This window comes from Phascolarctos cinereus, unplaced genomic scaffold (assembly GCF_003287225.1).
Source record: "Phascolarctos cinereus isolate Bilbo 61053 unplaced genomic scaffold, phaCin_HiC Scaffold_5;HRSCAF=322, whole genome shotgun sequence".
NCBI classification, from domain to species: Eukaryota; Metazoa; Chordata; class Mammalia; order Diprotodontia; family Phascolarctidae; genus Phascolarctos; species Phascolarctos cinereus.
Window position 1 is genome coordinate 244,754,911 of NW_027555958.1, and position 25,926 is coordinate 244,780,836.

The following is a 25,926-nucleotide window of genomic DNA, read 5'->3' on the forward strand; positions in this document are numbered from 1 at the left end:
GAGGGAGGGAGGAGCTGGGGGGAGGGGGGCGGGAACCACCTCACCCCACCCCCTACGCCTCCCGGGCGGGCCACGCGGGGTGGGGTGGGGCTGGATGCTCGCCCTCCTCCCAGGACCCAGGCGCCGAGGCCGACGGGGAATCCCTCCGAGTGGCCCCGGCCCGCCCCCAGCGGCAGGGAATCCCTGCTCCGCTCCAGCCCCAGCCCCGCCCCCGCCGCGGCCTCAGCGGCCTCGCGCCACAATCGGAAACTGCCCGAGCACCGCCCCCACCGGCCCATTCCCGCACCTTTGCCCCCCCACCGCCCCTGCCCCACCCTCCTCTAATTGCCCCGAGCCCCGCCCCTTCCCCCTCTGGTTGCGTCCACCCAGCCTCCCCGTAAGGGCGCATGCGCGGATCCACCTCCCTTCCCCACCTTTTCGCTGCGACCCCTCGCGCGGCACCTGCGGAGCTGGAGGTCCCCCTTTTCCTCGCGGGGGCGGGGCTGTTGCGGGCTGGCGCAGCGTTCCCCCCTCTGCTTCTCTAGGCCCAGGAGGGCGGAAGGCGCGGGGCAGTAAGGAAGGAGGAGGGCCGAGGGCCGAAGTGGGGTTGTCGGACAATTGCCGGGGCCGGGGGCGTTAACGCAGACAGAGCCAATGAAAAGGAAACGGGGCGGGGCCCGGGCGGTTTGAATGGGGCGCTCCAGCGGGAGCTCGCTGGCGGGTCTTCGGGAGCGGGCGTTGAGTCATCCCCGGAGCCCGCTCAGCCCTGCCCGCCGAGGCTAAGGCCGGAGCTGCCCAACCCAGAACGCGCCGAGGAGACGCGGACGACCAATTCGAACGGCGGGGAAGGGCGGGGTGAGATGCCCGGGCAGCTCTCCAAGCCCCGGTGGCCAGCGCGCCTCGCCCCACGGCACCAGAGACCCTCAGGGAAAGACATCCCGGTTCGTATCGCTCGGCCCCTCACCCCAGCTTTCCGGAAAAAAACTTCCCGAGAAAGTGGAGAAAGAAAGCAATTTTTAGAGGGATCTTTGCTTTGTTTTCTACACTACCTTCATTTCCAGATACATCTCTACTTAGGCACCGGCTTCTTGAAGAACAAAGTGACAGCAATTCAACAAAAGTAACCAACGCATAAAATTGCTCTGACAACACGTGCTAAGATAACTTTATTTTGTAATTTATGGTTATATTAACCTAGTTATATAATGCAAGTTGCCACTCTAATTAATTACAAATACCACCTTTTACACATACATAAAAACCACACACACACAGGTCACAAAGACTGGTCCTATTTCTTGTTGGCTCGTGCAGTGCCAATAACACACTGGTTTACCTGGAAAGGGAAAAGAGATGCCTATGTCAGCACCAGAACAATTCCTTGGGGCAGATACAATCCTTCTAGAACTCCTTCAAAGGAAATCTGGAAGCAGGTGCCCAGATACCCTAGCCCTGGGAATGAGGTGCTATAGTGAGCCCTGATAGGCAACCTGGGCAAAAGCACAGTGGCCCTTCAAAGAGCCAGGGACTGATAGGACAGAAGTCAAAAAGAAACAATTTGTGAGTCTTAGCCTATGGTCCAAAATGGGAGATGTACCTACCTTGGAGGCAAATCGAAGCGAATTGAGGGACTCTGAGAAGTTTTCTTCCAATGGGGAGATATTCACAAACATAAGCCTAGGTGGGAGACGGGGTTCAGCACAAAGGCAACATTCCTAGGACACTGATCCCTCCCTTGTCCAGACTTGTTAGTGTTGCTTATAGCTAGTCCTTAAGTTCCTTCCATCCTTAACACCCTGGTGTATCAGTTGCTATTCCCACTACTCCCAACCCAACTCACATTTTGGCACTGCCCCTTAGAGAATTCTGCAGCAGGTACGTGAGCTTGCTGTTCCGGTATGGCACATGTGACTCCTGGGTTGTGGGGAAGGTGGCATTAAAATGGGACAAGTCAGCATTTTAAAATTTCAGAACAAATGGCTCAGCTATGATCTCCCTTATCCCTACCTTATTGCTCAGGGCCATGATGACAAGGCCCAGAGTAGAGAGGCTGCTGTTGATGGCCTGGGTCTCCTTCAGTCGTTCTCGATCTCCAGGACCAGTGGACAAGCCAGAGTCCAGTCTTTCACTCCCAGCCAGGTCCACTAGGTTGAGAGGGGCAGCACAGTGTAAGTTCTGCCCCATGTGCTTGCCTGAAATCTGCAGCTGGAACACACTGTGGCTTCGTGATGACTGTTCATTTTGTGTTGTTCGAGCCACTGCCCGATTCTGACGAGCCAGATGGAGCAGGGACTCCACCTGAATTCAGAAAGTAAGATTGTCATTGTCAGCATCTTCTCAATGAGCCCACATAAACTCTTGGTTTCTGTAGAACAAACATTTCCCCACTCCCAGTACCTTGCACCTAATCTGACAACTTCCCACAACCTCAAATCTTTCCTATATCCCTGCACCCCATCTCCAACTCTATCTCCCCACTTCCCGGTCACCTCTCTTGTCCCTTGATCATATCCCCATCTGTCTACCTCAATCCCTACCTCCTCTTCGCAGGAAACGGGGACATATTGGGCATTGGTGACAATAAGTTCCTTACTTCCAGGGCCAGCCAGTCGAATCTCATACTCAACCCCCTGGCACTTCTGGGCCCCACCCACACAGGCCAACAGGTCCCTGATGGTTTCATTATAGATCTCCACGTAGCTAGCCACAAAAGTATAGCTCCAGCCTTGGGCCTCCAGCTTCCGGGCTACTGAAAACAGATGCCTTACAGCTCGTGGGATCAGTCCCTCAACTTGAGGGTCTCCCCCTGGCCCTCCTTCCATCGTGAATGTCTTGCCACTGCCTGTCTGGCCATAGGCAAAGATGCACACAGGGTAACCATCCAGGGCTGACTGGACAAGCAGGGAGACTTCTTCAAACACCTCGTTCTGTTTGCTCCCTGGTAGGAACACTCGGTCAAAGGAGAAGTCATATCGGACAGGAGGACCTGGTAGCCCTCCTATGATGCTACACCGATCTTCAGGTGGCCGAGTAAGGCTGAGTCGAGTGGAAGGTTCAGAGGCCCCATTGGGCCCAGGAGGAAAGAGGATGAGGCCAGGAGGTGGTGTGGGCTCTCCAGGTAGGGCAGGGCGGACTCGGCAAAAGACCCGGATGTTACCCTTGAGCTCTTGCAGCTGGTTGTGAAGATACCGACGCTCCATCTCAAGACCATGCAGATGCTCTGTCCTCTCAGCCAACAAGGCTGCCTGGGTTGTGATCTCTGCCTGACTCTTGGCCAGGGCTGCCATTGATTCTTGGAGTTGTGCCTGGCATAGGACAGAGATGGAAGAGGGAAAGAGAGGTCAGGAAGTGTGGAGGAAAGTATCAGGACTGGCCACTGTGACAAGGAACAGTGTAACTGGTGGGGAGGGAATAAAAATAGAGATTAGAATAAGGAAGAGATGCAGAAGGAGGAATGAAGATGGGATAAGGCACATCAGAAAAGCAGATATATAGATAGAATGGAAGAAAGGGGATGAGGAGTTTTCTCCTCACAGATGGCAAGAAAGAAGAGAGAAAATGAAATAAAAATTCAGATGAAAGAAATTGTATAAGGCAAGGGAAATTATACATAGAAACTCCTTGAAAGATGCAGGGTCAAAACTGAGGAGAGGGGCCCTTAGCTCAGATGAAAAACCCAAGAGAGGAAGGCACACTCCAAGCCACAAGTAAAATGGAGAAAGTCAAACATCCCCCAGAGAAAAGTCAGCAAGAACTCCATGTGAACGCATATAGGATGATACTTTGTCCACATAACTGTCACTCACCTCCTGTACCTCTAGCCTAGCAGCCAGGTTCCTTCTCTCCTCTTGCAAATGTAACCGCTCTTCTTGAATTGACTGAATGAGGCCTTCCTGAGTATGCAGACGTTCCTCCTGCTCCTGGACCCGGGCACTCAACTTCCCCAGCTCCAGCTGGTCTTGCTTAGCTTGGGCCCGAATCTCAGTCAGCTCCCCAATCAACACCTTGTTCTCAGCCTCCAGAGTTTTGGCTTGTTGCTCAGCTTGCCCAAACTGGCTCTTTAGTTCCCGATTCTCCTTGGTTAGAGCCTCAGTCTGTACTTGGCAGGCACTGAACTCCTTACGTAAGTCACACAGCTGTCCTTTCACATCCCAGGCTGGACGCTTGCTAGGTCCCTTCCTTGCTGTTGTAGGGGACACTCCTGATACTAGGAATAAGAAAGAACAGCAAGGTGAGTGAAAACTCTAGCTCCATTCTCTTCTCCTTTTAGTGAGTAATAAACATCATTGCCTCCCATTCCCGCCTTCTTATCTCATACGGGAGACAGAAACGGGCTAAAAGTTTTTGTAGAGCACTCAGTACATCTGCTATTCTCTCTACAAATGGTCCACTGCCTAACCTGAAGGATTAGATTAGTTACCTACCAGGTTTTGGTGCAGAGACGGCAGAGATTGGCTTCCTACTCTTCACATCTGTACAAAAATAAGAGATAATAATTTCAACAAATTAATTTGGAGCTGGTAGTGGCTAACTCCCTCATTTTACAGAGAAAACTAAGGTCTAGAGGTTTAAGTATCTTGCCTAAGTTCACCAAAGTCATAAGCTACAAAGCTGGGATCAAGCCCAGATTCACAGGCAGCCAAATACCTCCATCATTCTTCCCTTTCCAACTTATGGTCCTTTCTCTGAGATCTTTCTGGTGATGCCTACTCACCTGTGGTGGCAGCTGTAGTATGCCAGGGTCCTGTTTTCAGGGGAGCCTTCTGGGCTGTGAGGAGATAAGGAAGCAGATGACAGGGAGCATCCTCAGGACAGTTTCTATACTGGAAAGACTATGAGAGCCAGCTTAGGGTTGACCTCATGTTCTAAAGAGATAATGTACCCATTCCTCTCAGACCTGTTCATCTCCTACTGCACATACAACCTAAGACAGAATTACTCTAGCCATGTAATGATATGAAATAGGGAAGATGAAACTTTGGATTCCTTTGTCATTTGTCAAACATACAGGTGTTTATTTACCTGCTTCCTGTTTTTTTGCCCTTGGCATAGTGGCCACAGTGGAGACCCTGGGACGAGAGCCAGCGGTAGTTACTGCTGTTCCAGGACCTCGAATCCGTTTCTGAGGAAAGAGAAAGGATAGGCTTTTTTGTTTTTTTAATTTTTAGTTAACTTATTTTGAATTATCAACAATCACTTCCATAAGTTTTTGAGTTTTAAATTTCTCTCCCTCCCTCCCCACCTCCCTCCCCAAGACAGCACACAATCTGATATAGGCTATATATATATATTCCTATTAAACATATTTTCACATTAGTGATGTTATAGGTAAGAATTAGAACCAATAGGAGGAACCACCAGAAAGAGGAAACAGAGCACAACAGAAGGAAAAAAAATAGCAAATAGTATGCTTTGATCTGCATTCAAACTCCATAGTTCTTTCTTTGAATGTGAATAGCATTTTCCATCATGGGCCTTTGGAGATGTCTTAGATCCTTGTATTGCTGAGAAGGGCCAAGTCTATCAAAGTTAGTCATCATACAAGGTGGCTATTACTGTGTACAACGTTCTCCTAATTTCACTCAGCATCAGACCATATAAGTGAAAGGATAGTTTTAATGTATAACCCATATCAAATTATTTACTGTACTGTCTCAGGAAAAGGGAAGGTGGGGGAGGGAAAGAGAAAATTTGGAATTCAAATTTTTAAAAAAAGGTTAAAAATTGTCTTTAACTGGGGAAAAAAACAAAATGTTTTTTAAAAAAAGGAAGGATAGTTTTAGAGAAGAGAACCTCTTCCCACTCACCACCTCTTTGGGCTCCCCACTCTTCCCAATTACCCCAGTTCTCTCTTCTCCCTACCCTGGCTCCCACAAATCTATATTCCATCTTACCTTCTTGGGCTCAGGGGCATTTTCTTTATCTAGTTTTCTCTTTGCACCAAGGCCTAGCACAGGCAATCGAGAACATGAAACCTTGTCTGGGGGCATCTTCAATTCCATGTTTCCCTTTTCCATCAGTGATAACTTCTGTAAGAAAAAAGAAGCCACTCAGACCTCCTGGTTTCCCTGCCATCCCCACATTTTTATTTCCTGACTGCCTCACATTTCTCTTAACTGCCTCCCTACAACCCTTTTGTTATCAGCAGCAAATATCTAGTGAAAGCTTACTACATGCAGAACAGTGTACTGGGCAGCCTGGACATAAAAATTATGAGACTCTGTCTTCTAGCAGCTTATGATTTACTTAGGGAAGTAGGACAGATATATTGAAGTATATTCTGGTATTTTTTCCCTTTTTATATATGTATTCTCTTGAATTCAGCTACTCTGTTCTCTCTAGATATCATAATATACACCTTCATATCCTGTATTAATTTAATAGTATAGAAAACAAGTGCTATAAGAGTTCAAAAGAAAGAATCATTAAATTTGAAGGCACTTAAGGAAGGTCTAATGAAGGAAACAGGACTTGGGTTGGGCCTTGTAGGGCATTCCAGGTAAGGGGCAAATGTAGGAAGTAAAAATAAACACCACACTGGGGAAATTAGTAAACCAGTTTGGCTGGAGCAGAGATGCAGGGTAGTAACTTTAAATAAGATAGAAGAAATATGATAAAAGCAGAATCTCCAGAGTTGGAAGGGAGTCAAGGTTACGTAGGCCAATTTAATACATGAACAGGAATTCCCTCTACAACATGCCTAGCAAGTGGTTCTCTACTCAACCTTTTCAAGTAATGGAATGGATGAAGAGAAACTACCTCCTTGGGCAGCTTGTTCTATTTTTTTTTTTTACATTCTAAGGGTTAAGAAAGCTTTTTCTTACACTAAGCCAAAATGAAGTTGCTTCTGTAATGTTTACCTACCACTCTTATTTCTGTCCTCTGGGGTTAAAAAAAAAAGCTTAATCCCTTTCCTGTGTGACAGTCCTTCACAATGCACTAAATAGTTATTAAATTAAGTTAGCTTTCATGTTCACCCCCAAATCTTTTCCTCTGCAGGCTAAACATTCCTGTTTCTTTCAACTAATCATTATATGGAAAGGCCTCCAATATTTTCACCATCCTGGTTGCCCTGCTCTGGGCAAACTTGAATTTGTCAATGTTCCCAAATGTAGCACCTCTAACTAGACACAAAACTCCAAATATAGGGCTAGAGTACATATGTGGTAGCAATGGCTGAAAGTGCAGAGGTAGATTTATGCTTGATATAAGATAAAACTTCCTAACAATTCTAACTAAAATGGGATACCTTGGGTGGTAGATTTCCCTTCATTATGATTCTTGGAGCACAGGTTTGATAGTAAAAATTCCTGTTCAGGTATGGATTGGACAATATGGCCTCTGAGATTCCTTACAATTAAATTCACTTGTTCTCAATGTTGTACATCTATTGATGCAGTCTAAATCCACATTAGTTTTCTTTCTCCTGTAATATTACACAGTAAAAAAAAACCATTGAACTGGCAGGCTGCTAAAATAATCAGATTATAAAGGTACTGAATGTGAGGCTGAAGAGTTTGGAGTTTTAACCTAAGGCTGTTAGCAGTAGGAATGGAAAAGGATAGGGAAACAAGCATATTCATTAAGCTCCTACTATGCACTGAGACATTATGCTAATTATTTACACAGATCTCATTTGATTGGTTCTCGTCTTCCAAGGCCCCTTTCTTGATTCAGTGCTGATAGAGAAAGGACCATTGGTTGGGAAAAAGAACACAGGGCAACATGACTGCATCATCCTATTCTCCCATGATAATGAAAAGAGAAAGACTAACGACCTTCTCAAAAATATTAACATAATCAACTTCTCGTTCTTTGAGCAAAGTTTAACTGGAACAAATATGTAATCCATACATAGTTGGCTTCTCCAAACCATCCAGCTTGCTTCAGTCAGGAGTGTGCACAATGAAGGTTTCAATACAGCCCAAATTTAAACTGAATAGTAACAGGTTGATTTTGTATGTATATATAAAGTACTTTGTAGATGAAAAAGTCTATATTAGAAATGATACTGTTATAAAGAAGCTAAAGAGGTATTCTTCCAACTATAAATAAAAGATATAGTGATGCCTCCCCCCCCAAATCCCCTTAAGTTAAGAAAGGATCTTCAAGAAACCCCACACAGAGCCTTTACTTTAGATTTCAGAGGTCCTCTACTACATAGTACTTGTTGCTTGCTAGGGCTATTATTAAAAACTAGGAGGGGAACCAGATTTTTAGAAGTGTAGACATCATATTATATGAGTTCCAGTTGAAGTAATTTGATGTGTTGTACCTGAAGAAAAGAAGGTAACGAAGAGATATGATAGTTTTCAAATATATGAAAGGCTGATTAGAGGAAGAAATTCCCTGCAAAAATTATAAGGGAGGCAGACTTCAGCTTAAATTGGGAATTGAAGCTGTCTAATAATGAAATGTGCTGTCACAGTTAAAATGGCCAATATTAGGGATTTCTCCAGTGGATTTAAAGTTGGACACCTATGTTTCGATCATGTACCGCTTCATCTTTTCCACAACACAAATTAATCCCATGGGCTGAAACCTGAGTTGTATTGTGCTTAGGACACCTTGGCTCTCGTCTAATAAGAAGGAATGTATTAGAGCATATGTCATAGTATCATATATATCTTCATATGTTAACAGCCCTCTCTTCCCCATTCCAAATCAGAGGGAAGAATTAGGAGCCTGAACACCTGGGTTCATATCCTGACCCAGATGTTTGTCACCTGTAAAACCTCAGACGAGTCACTTAACCACTATTTTCTCATTTGTAAAATGAGGGCCTAAACAAACTGAGCCCACTTCCAATTCTACATATGGGATGTAGTTTGCAGGGTGAGGTGCCATCTTAAAGACCACAAAGGAGGACCTATGATCTAGAACTGGAAAGGATCCTAGTGGCCATCTAGTCCAACTCCTTCCTTCAACAGAAGAGAACAAGGAGGCCCAGAGAGAGTACGTCCCTTGTCTGAAGTCACACACTGGCGGCAGAAAAGCAAGCATTGGATTCAAAAGTGAAATCAACACGCATTTATTAAGCACCTTCTACATGCCAGCACTGTGTTCAAGAATGGAGATACAAAGAAAGCCACCCCAGCACCCCTCCCACCCCCTATTTTTTAATTTAAAAAAAATCATTTCTCCGATTCCAGTTTCAGCTCTCTTCTCCCAAATGATAAGTGGGCTGTTAGGGGAAAGAAAAAGATAGATGTTCCCCTTTCTACCAAGGACACCGAGAGAGCGAGTATACATGTACATGTACACACACACACGTCGTGGGGGATGTAACTGGACAGCTTGCAATTTCTGCAGAGACCCACCTGGGGCAGCTGAGACCAAACCCCCCCCCACACACACACACTCGGGCCAGGTGGGATCCCCTACGGACTCTCCGAAGGTCCGGGCCGGCGGGGGAGGAAGGGAAGGGTGATGAAAGGGATAGGGATTTGCAAAAGGCAGTGGCTGATCTGCCCAGGGCAGGTCCGAGGCGGGGGCTTCCACGAGCCCGCGTGGACGCCCCTCCCCCCACCGTCCCGGACAGGGAGTCGCGAGTCGCGGGCCCATTCACTCACCAGCTGCTCCTACTCCGGCTCCGTCAAGTCCCAACGCGGGAGAAGGGAAGGCACCGGAGGGGAGAGGGGGAAGGCCGGGCAGGGGCGGGGCAAGGCGGAGAGGATTCCCCCTCCTACCACTCAACAATACACATTCTATGACCCCCTAGAAAATCTCCCCAGTCCCCAGCCTCCCGCACTGTCCGCAGGTTTCGGCGCCACTTGACCTTTTTAAATTCAAATCTGCGACTCTCCAGCCAACCAAACCCCACCGGCAGCTTATGGCCAATCACAGATCCCGTCTCTACCCCTACACCAATCGCAGCGTCTCCCCGGCCATTTCTCCCCTCCCCCCCAGACTGGAGGACACGCCTCCTTCCGCCCTGGTGAACTCGCCCCCTGGGCTTTCTCAGGAGCCTACCGTTAGGAACCACCCCTCCTCACTCTATCCCGCTCGATGCTCCGCCTTCTCCACAACCTTCCCCCCCCCTCCCGCAACCGCGGGCTATCAAGTGCATGCGCAGACCTAGGAAGGCCCTGCGGGCGAACCAATGGCGGAAGTAATGGGTCGGCGAAAGAAAGGTGCCCCCACCCCCACCCTCTCGAGGGGGGGGGCGTGACCTCGCGGCTCTCAGAGCCGAACAATGAGAAGCTTTAGCTTTAAGATCCCTGTTGAGCAGATCTAGCTTTCACTAGCTCTAGAAGCTCCTGGTACTGACGTGTACTTGCGGTGCGGCTCGTAGCCGGAGAGCTGCCTACGGGTGCCGAGAGGGGAGTGACTTGCCCAAGGTCACAGGGCCACGGAGGCAGAACTTGAACGCTGGTCTATCAGAACCTGGAGATAGGGTCGCTAGGCGCGGTCCCAACATAGCCTCTCTAAATCAAACAAATTAGGTTCGGTAATGGGTGGGTGTTGTGACGTCACTGGCTCTTGTGCTGTTAGAGCGGTCCTTGATAGTCATCTAACCCCATCTAACCCCAACCCTTTCATTTTCTTTTTTCCTCCCAACATTACTTTTTTTTAAAATTTTCTCCCTCCCTCCCGTCCCTTCGGTGATGTAGGTTATACATATGCAATCATGTTTAAACATATTTCCACATTAGTCATGTTGTGAAAGAAGAAACAGAACAAAAGGGAAAAACAACGAAACCCCCCCCACACACACACACACACACGCACAGAAAGTGAAAATAGCCTCGATCTGCTTCCAGAGTCCATCAGTTCTTGATCTGGATGTGGATATCATTTTTCAACACCTTTCATTTTCATAATAATAATTAATAGCTAACATTTGTGTGCCTGCCACTGTACTGAGGACTTTACAATTATTACCTAATTTTTATCTTCACAATAACCCTGGAAGGCAGGCGCTATGAGGAAACTGAGGCAAATAGAGGTTAACTGACTTACCCAGGGTCACACAGATTGTAAGTGTCTGGGGCTGGTTTTGAAATCAGGTCTTCCTGACTCCAGGCCCAGGCCCACTGCCACCTAACGGCTCCCTTTTAGGAAGAAAGCCCAGACCCAGAGATGGCATAGGAGGCATTTAATAAGTATTCATTGAATTTGCCCGTCAGTCACACAGCTAGTTAGTGCTTTGAGGGCTACCACCGGGTGCAATGGTGCTCTTTCCCAGGGCACTCATGTGGTAGGTATGAGGGTGAAACCTATCAGGGGTGTGCTGGTAAATGTTTAATAAATGTTTTTGAATGAGAAAAAAATACTGTATAACACACATTTAAGTTTAATCTGCATCATTAACATTTACTTCATCACTTAAGTCTAGACAATCAACAAGACTTAAGTCAAACCTTGATTTGTAGCCTTTGCTGATTTCTGGGGCTCAAATGCTCACACTGAATATTTAACAATAAGCTCTTCCCAGCCACCACTATGACCTGGCTCCAGCACACTCCTGGCTTCCCAGGGTAACTGAGTCTGAAAACATCACCTTGTGTTAATTCACCAGCTGGCCTATCCCTTACTCAAGGTCCCTTCCTTGTGCTGGGTCGACTTCCTCCCTAATTTTGGGGGGCAAGGGTCTAACTGCCCTTGAATTTCAGCCCAAGTGCACTCCCTTTCCCAGTCAAGCTGTCTTCTGTACTGTCATGGTCACGTCCATCTCATTGTTCTAGTTATCTCTCTTAGTTGAATAAACAAGTCTAGAGTCCGCAGTCTCCTAAATCCCCTTTCCTCTAGTGTTCCTTTCCAATATATTTTGCTGCCTCCAACATCTAAGCCCAGGCTGAAGTTGACGTGCTTAAGCTGATGGCACTAAAGGAGATCTTGATGTCTTCTGCTTTTCTGCATCCTGATTTGTTATGGGCATCTCTACCCGGCATAGTAACAGGGCCTTATGGATGCCGTGAGACTAATCAGTAGCCTGGCCTGGTTTGGGCTCATCTTCCTATCAGTCGTGGAAATATCTCCCAACACCAACTACGGGACTCTGGAGCTTCCAACATCTCAAACTCGTACGGTTGCAACCAAGGCAGGAACTCCCATCTCAGAATCATTGTTTGGTCACATATGCTCAGGAAAAGAAAGAAGAGATAGCCAGTGCCTTGAGAATCTGACTCAGGTTCCTCTAGAGGAGCACATACTCTAGCTGCCATATTTGATCAACAGCCATTGCTGCCAGGGGAGGAGAGGGAAAGAAGAAATCCCCTGCTTCTCCTCCCCATAAAAAAATCTCAGAAAGGAGGATAAGCTACGGAGAAGACTGCAAGAAACAAAGTTGTCTTTCCTTTTAAAGTCTGCTGAATGGGAAGCTTTTCCGGTCTTAATGGCCAATCCTCAGCACCCTGTCATAGGTTGGGAAGAGAGAGGTAAGAACCAAGGGACCATTAAGAGAATTGCTTCATCATGCCAAAGCACACATTCTGCAGTGCTAAGCCACGCACATCACTGGAAATAGCTAGGGGAGCTCAGTTCAGTTCAATTCTGGAAAAGCTCCAGTGGAGTATGGTCTAATGGGGGAGGGGAAATGGGGCTGATTTACCTCCATTACACAGATCGCTAAGCAACCTCTAGGAATCCAGTTGAGGGAAAGGGAAGCTTCACCCCAGTAGATGTCTCTGATACCTACCCCTACACTTAACCTAGCCATCCTTTCAAAATATTCACCTCCATCCTCATGTACTACCTATTAAAAACAAGATATTTGGGGGCAGCTAGGTGGCGCAGCAGATAGAGCAGTGTCCCGGAAGTCAGGAAAACCTGAGTTCAAATCTGGCCTCAGACCAAACACTTGACACTAGCTGTGTGACCCTGGGCAAGTCACTTAACCCCAATTGCTTTTTTTAAAAAATGGTATTTGTCAGCAAATATTTATGTCTTACCTCCCCTAAAACTTGCATTCTTTTATTTATCCAAATACTTATCAAGCACCTACTGTGTTCTCCTATCTCCTCTTGAGAGCTGGAGCCTGGTTTTGTTTATCTTTATATTCTTCTCCCCAGAACTCTACCCCCATCCCCAGTCTAGGACCATATTTGTATATGTTGTTGTTGTTATTGTTCAGCTGTTCGGTCTGGCTGACTCTTCTTGACCCTGTGGACCATACTGTTCATGGGGTTTTCTTGGCAAAGATATTGGAGCAGTTAGCCATTTCCTTCTTCAGTGGATTAAGGCAAACAGAGGTTAAGTGACTTGCCTAGTGTCAGCTAGTAAGTGCTTGAGGCCTGATTTGGACTCAGGTCTTCCTGATTCCAGACCCAGCATTCTATCCACTGAGCCACCTAGCTGCCCCATATTTATACCCAGTAGGATCTTGATATTTGTTTAATAATTTTGAACACATACAAAGTACTGTGAGAGAGATATAAGCAAATATAAGGAAGGCATGGCTCCTGCCCTCAAGAAGCTTATCTTTACCTTGACATTTCTACCCCACTTAATTTTTTTAAAAACTCCTTTCCATCTTTGTTCATTTATATATTAGATTACAGCATGATAAAAATGAAAAGCAGCTGTGGTATCAGGAAAAGCACATAGGACTGCTTCAGAAGACCTGGGGTTAAGTCCTGGTTCTGATGCTTTCTGTGGCTATGGGACTTTGGATAAAGTCACTCACTCTCTCTGATGGTTTGCTTATTGTGATTCCTAGCCTAGATGTTTCAGAGAGCTGTGAGGAGGATTAAATGAGATAATATATGTGAACGGCCTTGTGACAGTAAAAGAAATAGAGTCTCAGAGGTCAGAACTGATCAAATGGGACCCTCCACCTCTGTAACACCTCTGCTGGAAGGCCTTCAATGATCTGTCCCTGGCCCACATGGGTTCTCTAGTTCCAAGCCTTCCCCACTTTTGATTGTAACATTTAGGAGAGAGGACCCATTGTGTTTGGGGGAATCTTGTCACTTTTTTTCCTATCATTTGGTTAGATGTCTTTAATTTTGCACGAATGTTTATGCTGGCTGGTATGCCCTGTGGGCGAGCAGGAAAATGTATTTAATAGTCTCCACCCTTCCAGAGTATGACTTTATTTAATTTTTTTAAACTTTTATTTATTTATTTATTTATTCATTCATTCATTCATTTATTTGTTTGTTTTTTTGGTTGGGCTAGGCAGTGGGGTTAAGTGACTTGCCTAGGGTCACACAACTAGTAAGTATTATGTGTCTGAGGCTGAACTCAGGTCCTCCTGAATCTAGGGCCGGTGCTCTATCCACTGAGCCACCTAGCTGCCCCCCACTTTATTTAATTTTTACAGCACATTGCAAGGTAGGTGAGACAAATATTATCTCTAATGAGTCAACTAGGTGAGTCGGTGGTACATGGGATAGAAAATTGGGCCTAGAGTCAGGAACATATGAGTTCAAATCCTGCCTCAGAAATGTATTAGCTGTATGACCCTGAGCAAGTCATTTAACTTCTATCTGGCTCAGTTTCCTTAGCTATGAATAGGGATAATAATAACCGCACCTACTTCGAAGGGATATTGTGAGGACCAAATGAGATAGTGTTTGTAAAGTGCTTAGCACAGTGCCTAACACATAGCAAACATTTACTAATATTCAATAACCATTAAATTATTATCAATAAGCAGCTCTTTTTTTTTGTGGTGGCAAAGAGCCAAAAGCTGGGGTGGGAGCATCAATGAAGAAATAGCTGAACAAATTATGGTGTACTATTGTACTATAAGAAAGGATGAAGCAGACAGTTTCAAAGAAACCTGAGAAGGCTCATATGAATTGACACAGTGAGGCGAGGTTAAATTAAAAATAGTTCATTGTAGTATTTAACATACATGTAATAGGTGCTTGTTTCCTTCCATCTATTTCAGAGCTGATGAAATTGAGGCTCAGAGAGGTTGCCCAAGTTAAGTGTTGGAAATATGGTGGAAAATAGAAATATAGAGAGATCTGCTGGGAGCCTGGGTTCAAATTCTAGCTTTGGAATTTACTTGCTATGTGACCTTAAATAAATCACTTCACCTTTCTAAACCTCAGTTTTGTCAGCTGTAAAATGGGAATCATACTAATTGTACTACCAAACAGAGTTGTTGTGAGGCACTTATTCACCTTGCCATTATCCTTTTAAGCTCTTTCCCAAAATTGTCCCTCCCCCCACCCCATTCTTTTCCATACCTACCCCTCTGATTTCTTGGCTTCCCTCAGCTACAAGCTCTAGGTTTTAGACCAGGCTGTCTAAGGCAGTCTGACAGATTTTTTTAAATTAAAATTTATTTTATTTTCCGTGAAGATCTGCCTTATCTCCTTCTCACTTACTGCCCCCCACCCCAAGAAAGCAAGAAAAACAAAACCCTTGTTACAAACATGTATAGTCAAGCAAAACAAATACCCACATTGACCACGTCCCAAAAATGTCTCAAAGACTCTGAGATGATTGCCTCTCTATTAGGAAGATAGACAGGATGTCCATGACATTTTATGATGCCTCTGGAATTGTATTGATCATCAATCATTGATTACTATCATACTGACGATTAGTGTTGATGAGTCATTCAAACTTGTTTGTTTAAAAGTATTTTTGTTATTATATAAAATATTCTCCTGCACCATACTGCATCAGTTCATATAAGCCTTCCAAGGTTTCTCTGAAATTGTCCACTTCATCCTTTTTTATAGAACAATAGTACACAATAACTTGTTCAGCCATTTCCCAATTGATGTCCTGCACCTCCAATTTACCAGCTCTTTGCCACCACACACACACACACACACACACACACACACACACACACACACACACAGAGCTGCTACAAATGTTTCTGTACATGAGTCTTTTTCTTTTTCCCTGATCTCTTTGGGGTATAGACTTAGTATATCTCTGGGTCAGAAGAGTTTAGGGGCATAAATTGCTTATCAGAATGGGTGGACCAACTCTCAGTTCCATCAACAAACTACGCATTAACGTACCTCTTTTCCCACAGCCACTCCAGCATATGTCATTTTCCATCTTTTAAAAATCAGTTTTATCAATTTGATGGATGCCGGGTGGCACTGCAGAGTTGCTTTATTTTGCATTTCTCTAAATATTTGCGATTTAATGTTTTGCCCCCAAATATGGCTATTGTTAGCCTGGATTTCTTCCTTAGAAAACTATCAGTACATAATCATCGATCAACTGGGGTACACGAGCTATTTGAGAGGGTGAGAAGGAGTTGGGAAGAAGGGAGTGATGATTGGAAAGCAGAAACAGAAAAGGCAAGGAGAAGAGAAGAGTGCGGCTGCAATGTTTAGGAATTCGAAGGCATGAACCTGGGACAGGCGAGAGAAGCTTGGAGGAGGGGAAGATGTTCAGAGAGAAGGGTTGTGTAGTCTTCAGACTGCGGTCAAAACACTGAGGAACGTGTATTTATTATCTTCTTGGGCATGCTTTCTCTTCATTGGCTCAGGGCTGCTTGTGTCCCTCCCATTTACTCATGGAGAGGTCCACCAGCACCCCCTGTCCTGACCCCGCTGCTCCCGAGAGTGTGGTCAAGGGGCAAGGAGACTCCTGTTCTCCAGCGGACTTTCAGCCTCTGTCCCCAGAGAGGAGTTTTTTCTGTGCCAGAGATGGGAAATCTTCAAACCTCTGGGAGTCATGCGACTCACTTTTCTGCATCCCAAACCCCAGAAACCTGACCTCACTTAGGAGCTCCAGACCTGAACTTCACAGAATCTCACTGGAACCTTTACAGCTTAATAATAATAATGATAGTTGACATTTATATACTGCTTTCTTTAGCTTTAAGATGTTACCTGAGTCTCTGAAAGATAAAATGACTTGACCAGGGTAAATACTTCTGGCAAATGTCAGAGGCTAGGTTATATGCTAAGCTTCTCCTGATTCTAAGGCACTCCTTCCACTATACCATGCTGATAGCCCAGCCTTTTGGATGGCCCTAATTATGAGGAAGTTTTTCTTTATATCAAGCTGAAATATTTCTATCTCTTCCATTCGTTGATCTAACTGTCCTTTGGCACATGGGAGCCCTAGAAGAGCTATGTTATGCCCAGCTTCTGCCTACCATAATCTGTCTTCTACAGGTTAAATGTCTCCATTTCTTTCAACGAATTTTTGTATAAAATATTATCCAGTTCCTTCTTCATGTTTGCTAGTCCTCTAGATTCTCTCCAGTTTGTCAAAATAAGAAATGAAGCGATGAGATTAATTTGGAATGACCTGATCCTTTAAAAAATGTTTTTGGTTTATTTTGTCTTTACACCTCTTTTATTTCTGATTATATCCGATCCCCCCTCTTCCTTGCCTTTTAACAAAGAACAAAAAAAAGTGTGTTTGGGGGGAAGCAGTTCAGCAAAACCAAATGCATTGACAAAGTTTGACAAATGTAATATTCCACATATATTTTACTCCACTTCAGAATTTTCTTCTCTAGGGCCAAACTGTGACCCATTATAATTACACAACATTCAGTTTGGGTGTATTTTTTCTTTGTTGTGCTTACTTCACTCAGTGTCAGTTCCTATGTCTTTATTTTATTTTATTTTATTTTATTTTTTTATTCATCATTTCTTATGGCACAACAAGTTCTTTACATTTACGTACCACAGTTTGGCTGAAAAATGAAAATGAAGTGAGAGGTTCATGAGTACAGACATTGTATATAGTTTTTAGATTTTAATTTTTTTCTTTTTTATAATTTATTTTTAGTTTTCAACATTCATTTCCATAAGATTTTGAGTTTTAAATTTTCTGCCTGTTCTTCCACCCACCCCAAGATAGCATACAATCTGAAATAGGCTCTACATATACATTTTGTTAAGCATACTTTCCCATTAGTCATGATGCAAAGAAATGTATAACTAATGGAAGGAACCACAAGAATGAAGCAATAAAACAAAACAATAAAGGAAAAGGAGAGCAAATAGTATGCTTCCATTTGTATTCAGACTCCACATTTCTTTCTCTGGGTGTGGATAGCACTTTCCATCTTGAGTTTTTTGGAGTTGTCTTAGATCCTTGCATTGCTGTGAAGAGCCAAGTATGCCAAAGTCAGTTATCCCACAATGTGGCTATTACTATGTACAATGTTCTCCTGGTTTTGCTCATTTCACTCAGCATTAGTTCATGTAAGGTTGTTTGGAAAGTCTGCCTGCTTATCATTTCTTATAGTACAATAGTATTCCATTACATTCATATACCATGACTTGTTCAGCCATTTCCCAATTGATGGGCATCCCCTCAATTTCCAATTCTTTGCCACCACAGAAAGAGCTGCTATAAATATTTTTGTACACATGGGTCCTCTTCCCATTTTTATGATCTCTTTGGGATACAGCCCTAGAAGAGTCAAAGGGTATGCACAATTTTATAGCCTTTTGGGCATAGTTCCAAACTGCTCTCCAAAATGGATGGATCAGATTTTTTTCAATGCATTTATTGGCTTCATTGATTTTTTTATTTTCTTCCACTTTTTTTTCGTGGAAAAAAATTCTCTGTTATATGGGATGACTCTCTGGGAGGTCTGAGGGGGAGAGATATAGGAGGAAATTTAGGTAGTGTAAAAACAAAAGATTTCAATAAAATTTCATTTTTTAAAAATAAAGTGAAAATGAAAGAGGAATCTCTAACTCTTCTGACTCCCCCTTCCCCTCCATCTTGGAACATGGGCATTATTCAGTTTAGTACAGGCACTTTCTTTCTCCTCTTCCCTCTGGGTATCATGACCTGGCCCTTCTTCTGATGTCACTATTTTTCTCACTTGTAGTACCATTCATCCAGTCTCTCTTACTCTAGTCCCTCTGGATAAGAAGGTGTGTATGCATTAGGAGATGCAAAGAAGGAGTGCAAAGATCAGATTTCCCAGAACCCTGTAGACTAGAAACAGGAGGGAGACAAAATCCTGGGGCAGATGCAGAATCTCCTAAACCAGGATCATCCCCTCAACCCTAAGCCTTGGTTGCTATCAGGCAAACTGAATAGAATAGCTTAGAAAGGAGCTAACTTTATTACTTTTTTTTAATTTTTCATTCATTTTAAACCTAAGTACAAAACGAGAAAAGAAAAAACATTGCCATGTACAAAGCAGAACATGAGAAGATTCAATATAACACAATAAATTTCCATTTCAAGAAAATCTATATAGTAAATACCACGTTGTTTTCAAAACTACCCACCTTTTCTTTGCTTCCTTGTAAGTTTTCTTTTGTTCTCTGCTGTGCACTTTTTATTTTATTTTCCCCCTCCCTCACAAAAGCTATAATTAAATGTAGATATATATCCACCTGCATACATGTAAATATTTATGAACATACATATGTACACACATACACTCATCACATATATGCAGGACCATAAAATGCATGTTTCCACGTGTCTTCTCCTTCTCTGAAGGTGGACAGCATCTTCCTTTGTCGGTCCAAGTCTTTCCATGTTTTTCTAAATCAACCAGCTCATCATTTCCTACACCACAGCAATATTCCTACACAATTACATCTTATCTGAGAGATTGTCTATGAACATTCTCCGCCCCCCCCCTAATTTTCTGCATTTCTTCTATTCTTGGCTACATTGGTTTTATTTATACAAGAACTTTAATACCTTTTTTTTGAGGGATCTAATTTCTGGTGTTCCCAGATTTATCTGAAAGGGGACATAAGCCTGTGAACAAGAAGAGGAATTACTTGGTCTCTCTAAGATCTTAGACTGAGCCAAATGGGACTGCAAAGGGAAACCAGAGGAAACAGGGAACACCAGGGCCAAGAAGGGGCACTGCTGTAGGCTTCACCTAAAAACTCCAAACCTGCCAGGGACAATAATTTAACCACTGATTTTTAGGTTGCTAATTTCTAAGGTGTAAATGCTCACACAGAAAATTTAACAATTAGCTGTCACTTACCAGCTGTCTCTAGTACACCTCCAAATCCCAATCACACTGCAGAACTTTGTTATTGCTGGGGAAGTTGTTCCTTGCTACTAGACTGGGATCTGAGTCCCATGTATTTCTTTCTTTCTTTGGTATTTATTTAGTATTTTATTTTCTCCCAGTTACACGTAAAAATCATTTTTAACATTTGTTTTTAAAACTTTGAGTTCCAAATTCTCTCTCTTCCTCACTCCTCACCCCACCCTCATTGATAAGGCAAGCAATTCGATATAGGTTATAAGTGTGTAGTCATGCAAAACATTTCCATAATAGTCACGTTATGAAAGAAGACAAAAAAAACCCTCAAGAAAAATAAAGTTTAAAAAAAAAGTATGCTTCAGTCTGTATTCAGACACCATCAGTTCTTTCTCTGGGGATGGATAGCATTTTTCATCATAAATCCTTCAGGGTTGTCTTGGATCATTGTATTACTGAGAATAGTTAAGTCATTCACAGCTGATCATCTTACAATGTTGCTGTTACTTTGTACACAGTACATTTGACTTTGCATCAGCTCCCATGTATTTCTTTACTTTTTTTGGGGGGTGACAAAAATGTTTTTGTTTAAAATGCTAACTTTAATCCTTGGTTGCTATCAGGAAAATGGAACTGAATATCTTAGTAGGGAGCTAACTTTATTATTATTTTTTTGGGGGGAGCTAATTTCTGGTGTTTCCAGATTTATCTGGGAGGAGACAAAACACCACTCATGAAGGGTTATTAATAAGTCTCCAAAATTGAAACCATTCAATCTGTGTTCAGTTAATGCTAAGTTTATACAACATTTGCCAAATGCCAACTTTTTTTCTGGCACTGTGTTATACCTGCCATTAAGGCCATCATCCTCAGTTCTTCTCATTGGAACCTTGGAGAACTTGCTTCTGGGTTCTCCAGCTCTTGAGATTTTGCCTTGTCTTGCCAAGGCCCATACCTCCATGTCATATCCTGGTTGGAAGAGCCAAGTCCCTCCCAATCTCACTACTACGATGACAAAAAGAGCATCCATAAAACATACTTTAAATGCACAAATGAAAAGAAAAAAGGCAGAAGGGGACCCAAATCAAGGAATTCTGCTACTATAGCAGTGCATGCTCTGAGGCACTTATTCCAAATCCAACTCATCCTGATGAGTCAGCTCTCCAGAACTTGGTTACTACGTCCCTTCAGGGTCCTAGGGGTAGCTTGAGGGGTTAAGTGGCTGTGGGATACATCTTCCTCTTCTTTGGTGAGGCAATTGAGGCTAAGTGACTTGCCTAGAGTCACACAGCTAGTGAGTGTTATGTGTTTGAGGCGGGATTTGAACTTGGGTCCTCCTGACTCCAAGGTTGGTGCTCTAACTACTGCACCACCTAGCTCCCCCTGGGATATATCTTCTAAACCTCGAGTCCCCATCAGTATGCTTCTCCTCAAGATTGTCGGCTAGGAATCGTTTTAGTCAGCCAGCCTTAAGTAGCATTTAGGCAGGAGTATTTACAAAGATGGTACAATAAGAACAACTGATACAAAGAATTCCAATCAGAAGTCTGTAACATACTTCCATCAATGCATACAGAGTCCAAGGGAAAATGGGTTTGAGCTTACAGACCACATGTGACAAAGGAGAAATACAGCCCCTGGTTGCTCGAAGTCCTTTTCTCCCTATTTCAGCTTCCTTGCTAGGCTCCTTGCAGAGCTGTAAATCTATGTCCACTTTGTCCTTGGCTCCCAATGTAGACACTGATATCAGCTGAGCCAAGGATGTCTCTAGGAAACATATGGGAAGTCCAAAATCCTCCACACTCTGAAGCTCTCAAGATCCTCTTCTGGCCAAAGAAGGAAGAAGAAAAGACCTAGGTAGAGGGCAAAGCCAAGGTCCCTCCTTACATCCCAGTTTCTCCACAGGGGTTTTATAGCCATGCCACACTTCCTTTCATTTCTGGAAGAATATCTCAACTAGTTTGATATTTTGTAGACGACTCCTAGATCTGAACACTTCAGGTCCAAGTACCTTCCCATACTTAGTCTAAAGTCTATATGATAGCTTATTTCTATCTGGTTAAGTCAACAGGTCATTATCACTCTAGGAGAAGTCAAGTGATTTGATTACTCGATTAAGCCCTATCCTTACATTATCTTATTAAACTTGATATACATATTTATTTTTAAAAAAACTATTAGTAAAAGAAGTTAACAGATTCTTATATGATCTAGTGAAGGTCCATACTCCTTAATAATACTATTTGCGTGTGCATGTATATCCCTATAATACATGTGTTTATATGGATTACATGGGGTTGATAAACCTCACAAACTTTGTTGTAGCCTCTCAGCTTGCTACTTGATTCATTTCCATTATCCTGAATTCTAGGGTAATCCAAGGGTATGTTTGGATATTTTCTAATTAATTAACAAAATCACAAACTTTTTCTCACTAGTTAATCACTTAGCTCAGAACCTCTACCTCAATGCATTAGATATTATTAAATAAACTGGAGAAATCTTGTTCCCCATAAATCATTACTCCCTACCATCTCTCTCTCTCAATATATGTATGTATACATACATACACACATATGTGTGTATGTATATATATATATATATATATATATATATATATATATATATTTGTTGTTCAATCATTTCAGTTGTGCTGACTGTTAGTGACTCCATTTGAGATTTTCTTGGCAAAGATACTGGATATGTTTGCCATTTCTTTCTCCAGCTCATTTTACAGGTGAGGAAACTGAGGCAAACAGGGTTAAATGACTTGTCACAAAGTTAGTAAGTGTCTGAGGCCAGATTTGAACTTATAAAGATGAGTCTTTCTGATTCCAAGCCCAGGGCTCTATCCATTGTTCTACCTAGTTGTTCTTATGCATATATGTGTATGTACTACATATGTGTGTATATATATATATATATATATATATATAGACACATAATCTCCTAGGATTAACTCAATAACAAAGTTAATGACTATACAATTTAGCAACACTGTCAGTAAAAACAAATAAAAAACACCCCAACTTTAACTCTTGTTTCAAATGGCATCTCCTACAAAGGGTGTCTTAATAAGCATCATACATAACTAAGATATTTGAGCTAGGAGAAAAATCACAGGCACACATACCTCCAACCATCAGTGTAACTGTATTCTATTTCTAGAATAATGGTGCAACTATTCAATTCACTCAAGGTAGTAAGCAAAGTCTCTTCTCAAGAATTCCCTTTATCCTCTTCACAAGATAAAGGTTGAAGCAGTTCCGTTCTTGGAGAACAAGCGATGAATCTCACCTTCCTTTTCCCTAGAGAGAGGATGGATGTGGGATGTTGCATGTGCTATGTTCAGACATGGTTGCTGTGTTGGTCGATTTTACTTAATAGCTTTTCTTTGTTACAAGGGAGGATTCAATTTGTCTAGGGGAAGATGTACTGGCAAGTGACTATGATGTAAAAACAAAAGGTACCAATAACTTTTTTTTAAAGGTGATAAGTGTATTAATTTGAGAGAGTGTCATCTGTTTTAAGCTCAAACATACTAAAAAGATTTCAACCAAATATTCCTTATAACAAAGGAATCAATTAGGGAGTCCCAAAAATTTGTTAAGCACATATATTCCCTGAAATGGTTGGTTGCTCAGGGTGGGTAAAATTTTATTGTAGAAGCAAAGAAACTAAGACCTCAAATTGTAGTTAAATGAGAAACAAAGGTCTAAAAACTAGAGATTAAGCTTCACTGCTTATACGCTAGTGTAGAGGAAAAGAAAGTAATAAACATGAATTAAATATTTCCATAGAAAATTTTGTAACCATTAAGGTTTCACATCTTGAGGACCATTAACATTATATATTTCTCATCTTGTTTACACTACAATAAGGTCTTTGAAAATGCTATCTTGAGATAAATAGTTCTATCCTAATCTGTAACATTTTATATAAGTGATAAACTAGAAACAACTGCCTAGATTACTCTGGAGAATATATAAAAACTACCAATTCATGTCTATTACTCAAAGCTTTCTCTGATTGCATGGTGTTACTATGTCCATTTTGGAAACTACTCTCCTAGCAAACTGCTTTATTTATACAATGAAACTTTGATTCTAAATAGATCTAACCCTAAACCCAATGTGGAAATGTTTTGGATCTTTCTTTTGTTTTTTTTTGCTTAGATAGTGTGTTGCATTGGAAGAGGACACAGAAAATGGTACATGCCAGTGTCTCTCTCAAGCTGTTTAATAAGAAAAGTGTTAAAATGATGATAAGAAGAAAATGAGCAAAATGGTAGAGAAGTTTCCATTATTTCATCAGATGAAATCATGACTTCCAGAATTTATAGAAAGCTGATACAAATCTACAAGGGCAATTAAAACCTAGTCCCTCTAGACAAATAAAAACATATGAAGAGAAAGTGCATAAAAGACAAAGCAGTTAATAAACAATCAAAAAATGGTTCAGCCTCACTATAATTAAAGTACACATTAAAGTGACCACGAGGCCACACTGCCCATACATCAATTTGAGAAAAACAAATAAAAATGGTAAAATGTGATACTGCTGCAGCTTTTAGAAGACAGAGTCAAATACTACTAGTGGCTACTGAAATTTAGTGCAATTTTTCTGAAAAACTATCTGGCAACACCCAATGGAGGCCATAAAACTGGGCATATCCTTTGACCTCATAATCTCCCTATTGGGGAAAATAACGTACTTAGGAAATAATGTAAAAGATGAAAATATCAATTGATACAAAGTGTTTTTGCTGGTACTATCTAGACAGTAAAAAACTGGGAATAGCTTAAGTGTCCAATATAGCAACAAGAATTGGTTAAGGGGATTGTGATATATCAATATAATGGAGTACTCCATGGTAAAAAAATAGTAATAACAAGAGATAACATTTATAAAGTGCGTTAAGGTTTTCAACATGTTTTTCAAATATTATGCCTTTTTATCCTTACAACAACCCTAGGAGGAAGGTGCTATTATTAACTTCATTTATAGATAAGGAAACTGAGCTAAACAGAGGTTAAGTGACTTAGTGACTTACACTTTATCCACTCCACCACCTGATTTCCTCTAGAATGATAAATGCAAGTAATATAAAAAATATGGAAAGGTCTATATGAAATATTGTGAAGTGAAAAAACAGCAGGACTTTAAGTGTACTTACAACTGTATTAAAACACACACACAGTCATAAGGACTAGAAGGGTGGTATTTATTAGTAACCATTGATACCTACCTATTTTAATGAATTTACTTATTTTCTAAAACCTGGAAAGACTTACACGAACTGAATATACCTACCTATGTAACTTTACATTTTATTACAACTTTGATGAAACATAATCTCCCACTCCCACAAAATTGTAGACCTGTGACTAGGAACTTGCGTGCTTTTCTCGAAGGATTATTTATCCCAGATGAACTTGGGACAAAGTAAATAAGTACTGAGATTGACTTCCCAAAAAACCATGCAGGGGGATGAAAAGATATCCACTCGGTCCTTGGACTTTTAAGGAGAATGTCAATGAGCTTGGGGAAGATAGAAGCGTGAATAATGGTGGTCACAGTGGGGCAGACAAATTTGTATGCAGGTAATCTGATGAGCAATTGTTCAGAGAACCTGCAAGAGTACTGTTCGAGGCTTTTTGCAGTAAACTGGAGCAGGAGAACAAATTCAGCTCTTAGCTGGTGTAGACTATCGTGAATTAGTGACAATACCCACCCCTACATTGTGGGTGTCAGGAGGTTTGCTTTAGACGCAATACTTTTCTCTTTCACCTGAAATGTGAAATAACCCCAGTGAAAATCCAACATAAGGGGTGGCAGGGAAGATATAATACTTGGAGCTTCCGTGATGCGTGTGTGTGTGTGTGTGTGTGTGTGTGTGTGTGTGACTTGCATTTTATCACACCTTAATTCATTGTTCAGCTGTTTACCAGAGTCATAAGACCCTTGAATAGAGGTTTTGATTGATACAATATGCTGCAAAGGAATGAAAGCAGGGGGCACAAAGGTGATGCAATGTATACAATGCCAGACCTGGAGTAAGGAAGACCTGAGTTCAAATCAAG

General features: G+C 42.4%; 1 protein-coding gene across 4 annotated transcripts; it reads right to left on the reverse strand.

Annotated features, from left to right (window-relative positions):
* Positions 1-1,116: 1,116 nt before the first annotated feature.
* Positions 1,117-10,384, reverse strand: KIFC1 (kinesin family member C1). 4 transcript variants are annotated; one of them, XM_020999340.2, is made up of 12 exons: positions 9,552-9,772; positions 7,229-7,405; positions 5,874-6,008; positions 5,002-5,101; positions 4,694-4,747; positions 4,404-4,451; positions 3,786-4,186; positions 2,517-3,284; positions 1,987-2,277; positions 1,820-1,893; positions 1,581-1,656; positions 1,117-1,315 (listed from the first exon to the last, which is right to left on the reverse strand). In XM_020999340.2, exons 2-12 carry the CDS (start codon positions 7,250-7,252, stop codon positions 1,271-1,273), a joined length of 2,016 nt encoding a protein of 671 aa, XP_020854999.1. In that variant the 5' UTR covers positions 7,253-7,405; positions 9,552-9,772; the 3' UTR covers positions 1,117-1,270. The 4 variants fall into 4 exon arrangements, with proteins under 4 accessions (XP_020854999.1, XP_020855002.1, XP_020855001.1 ...); XM_020999343.2 differs by having other exon boundaries at positions 2,901-3,284; positions 9,552-9,771; XM_020999342.2 differs by lacking the exons at positions 7,229-7,405; positions 9,552-9,772 and adding an exon at positions 10,250-10,384.
* Between the last annotated feature and the right edge of the window lie 15,542 nt (positions 10,385-25,926).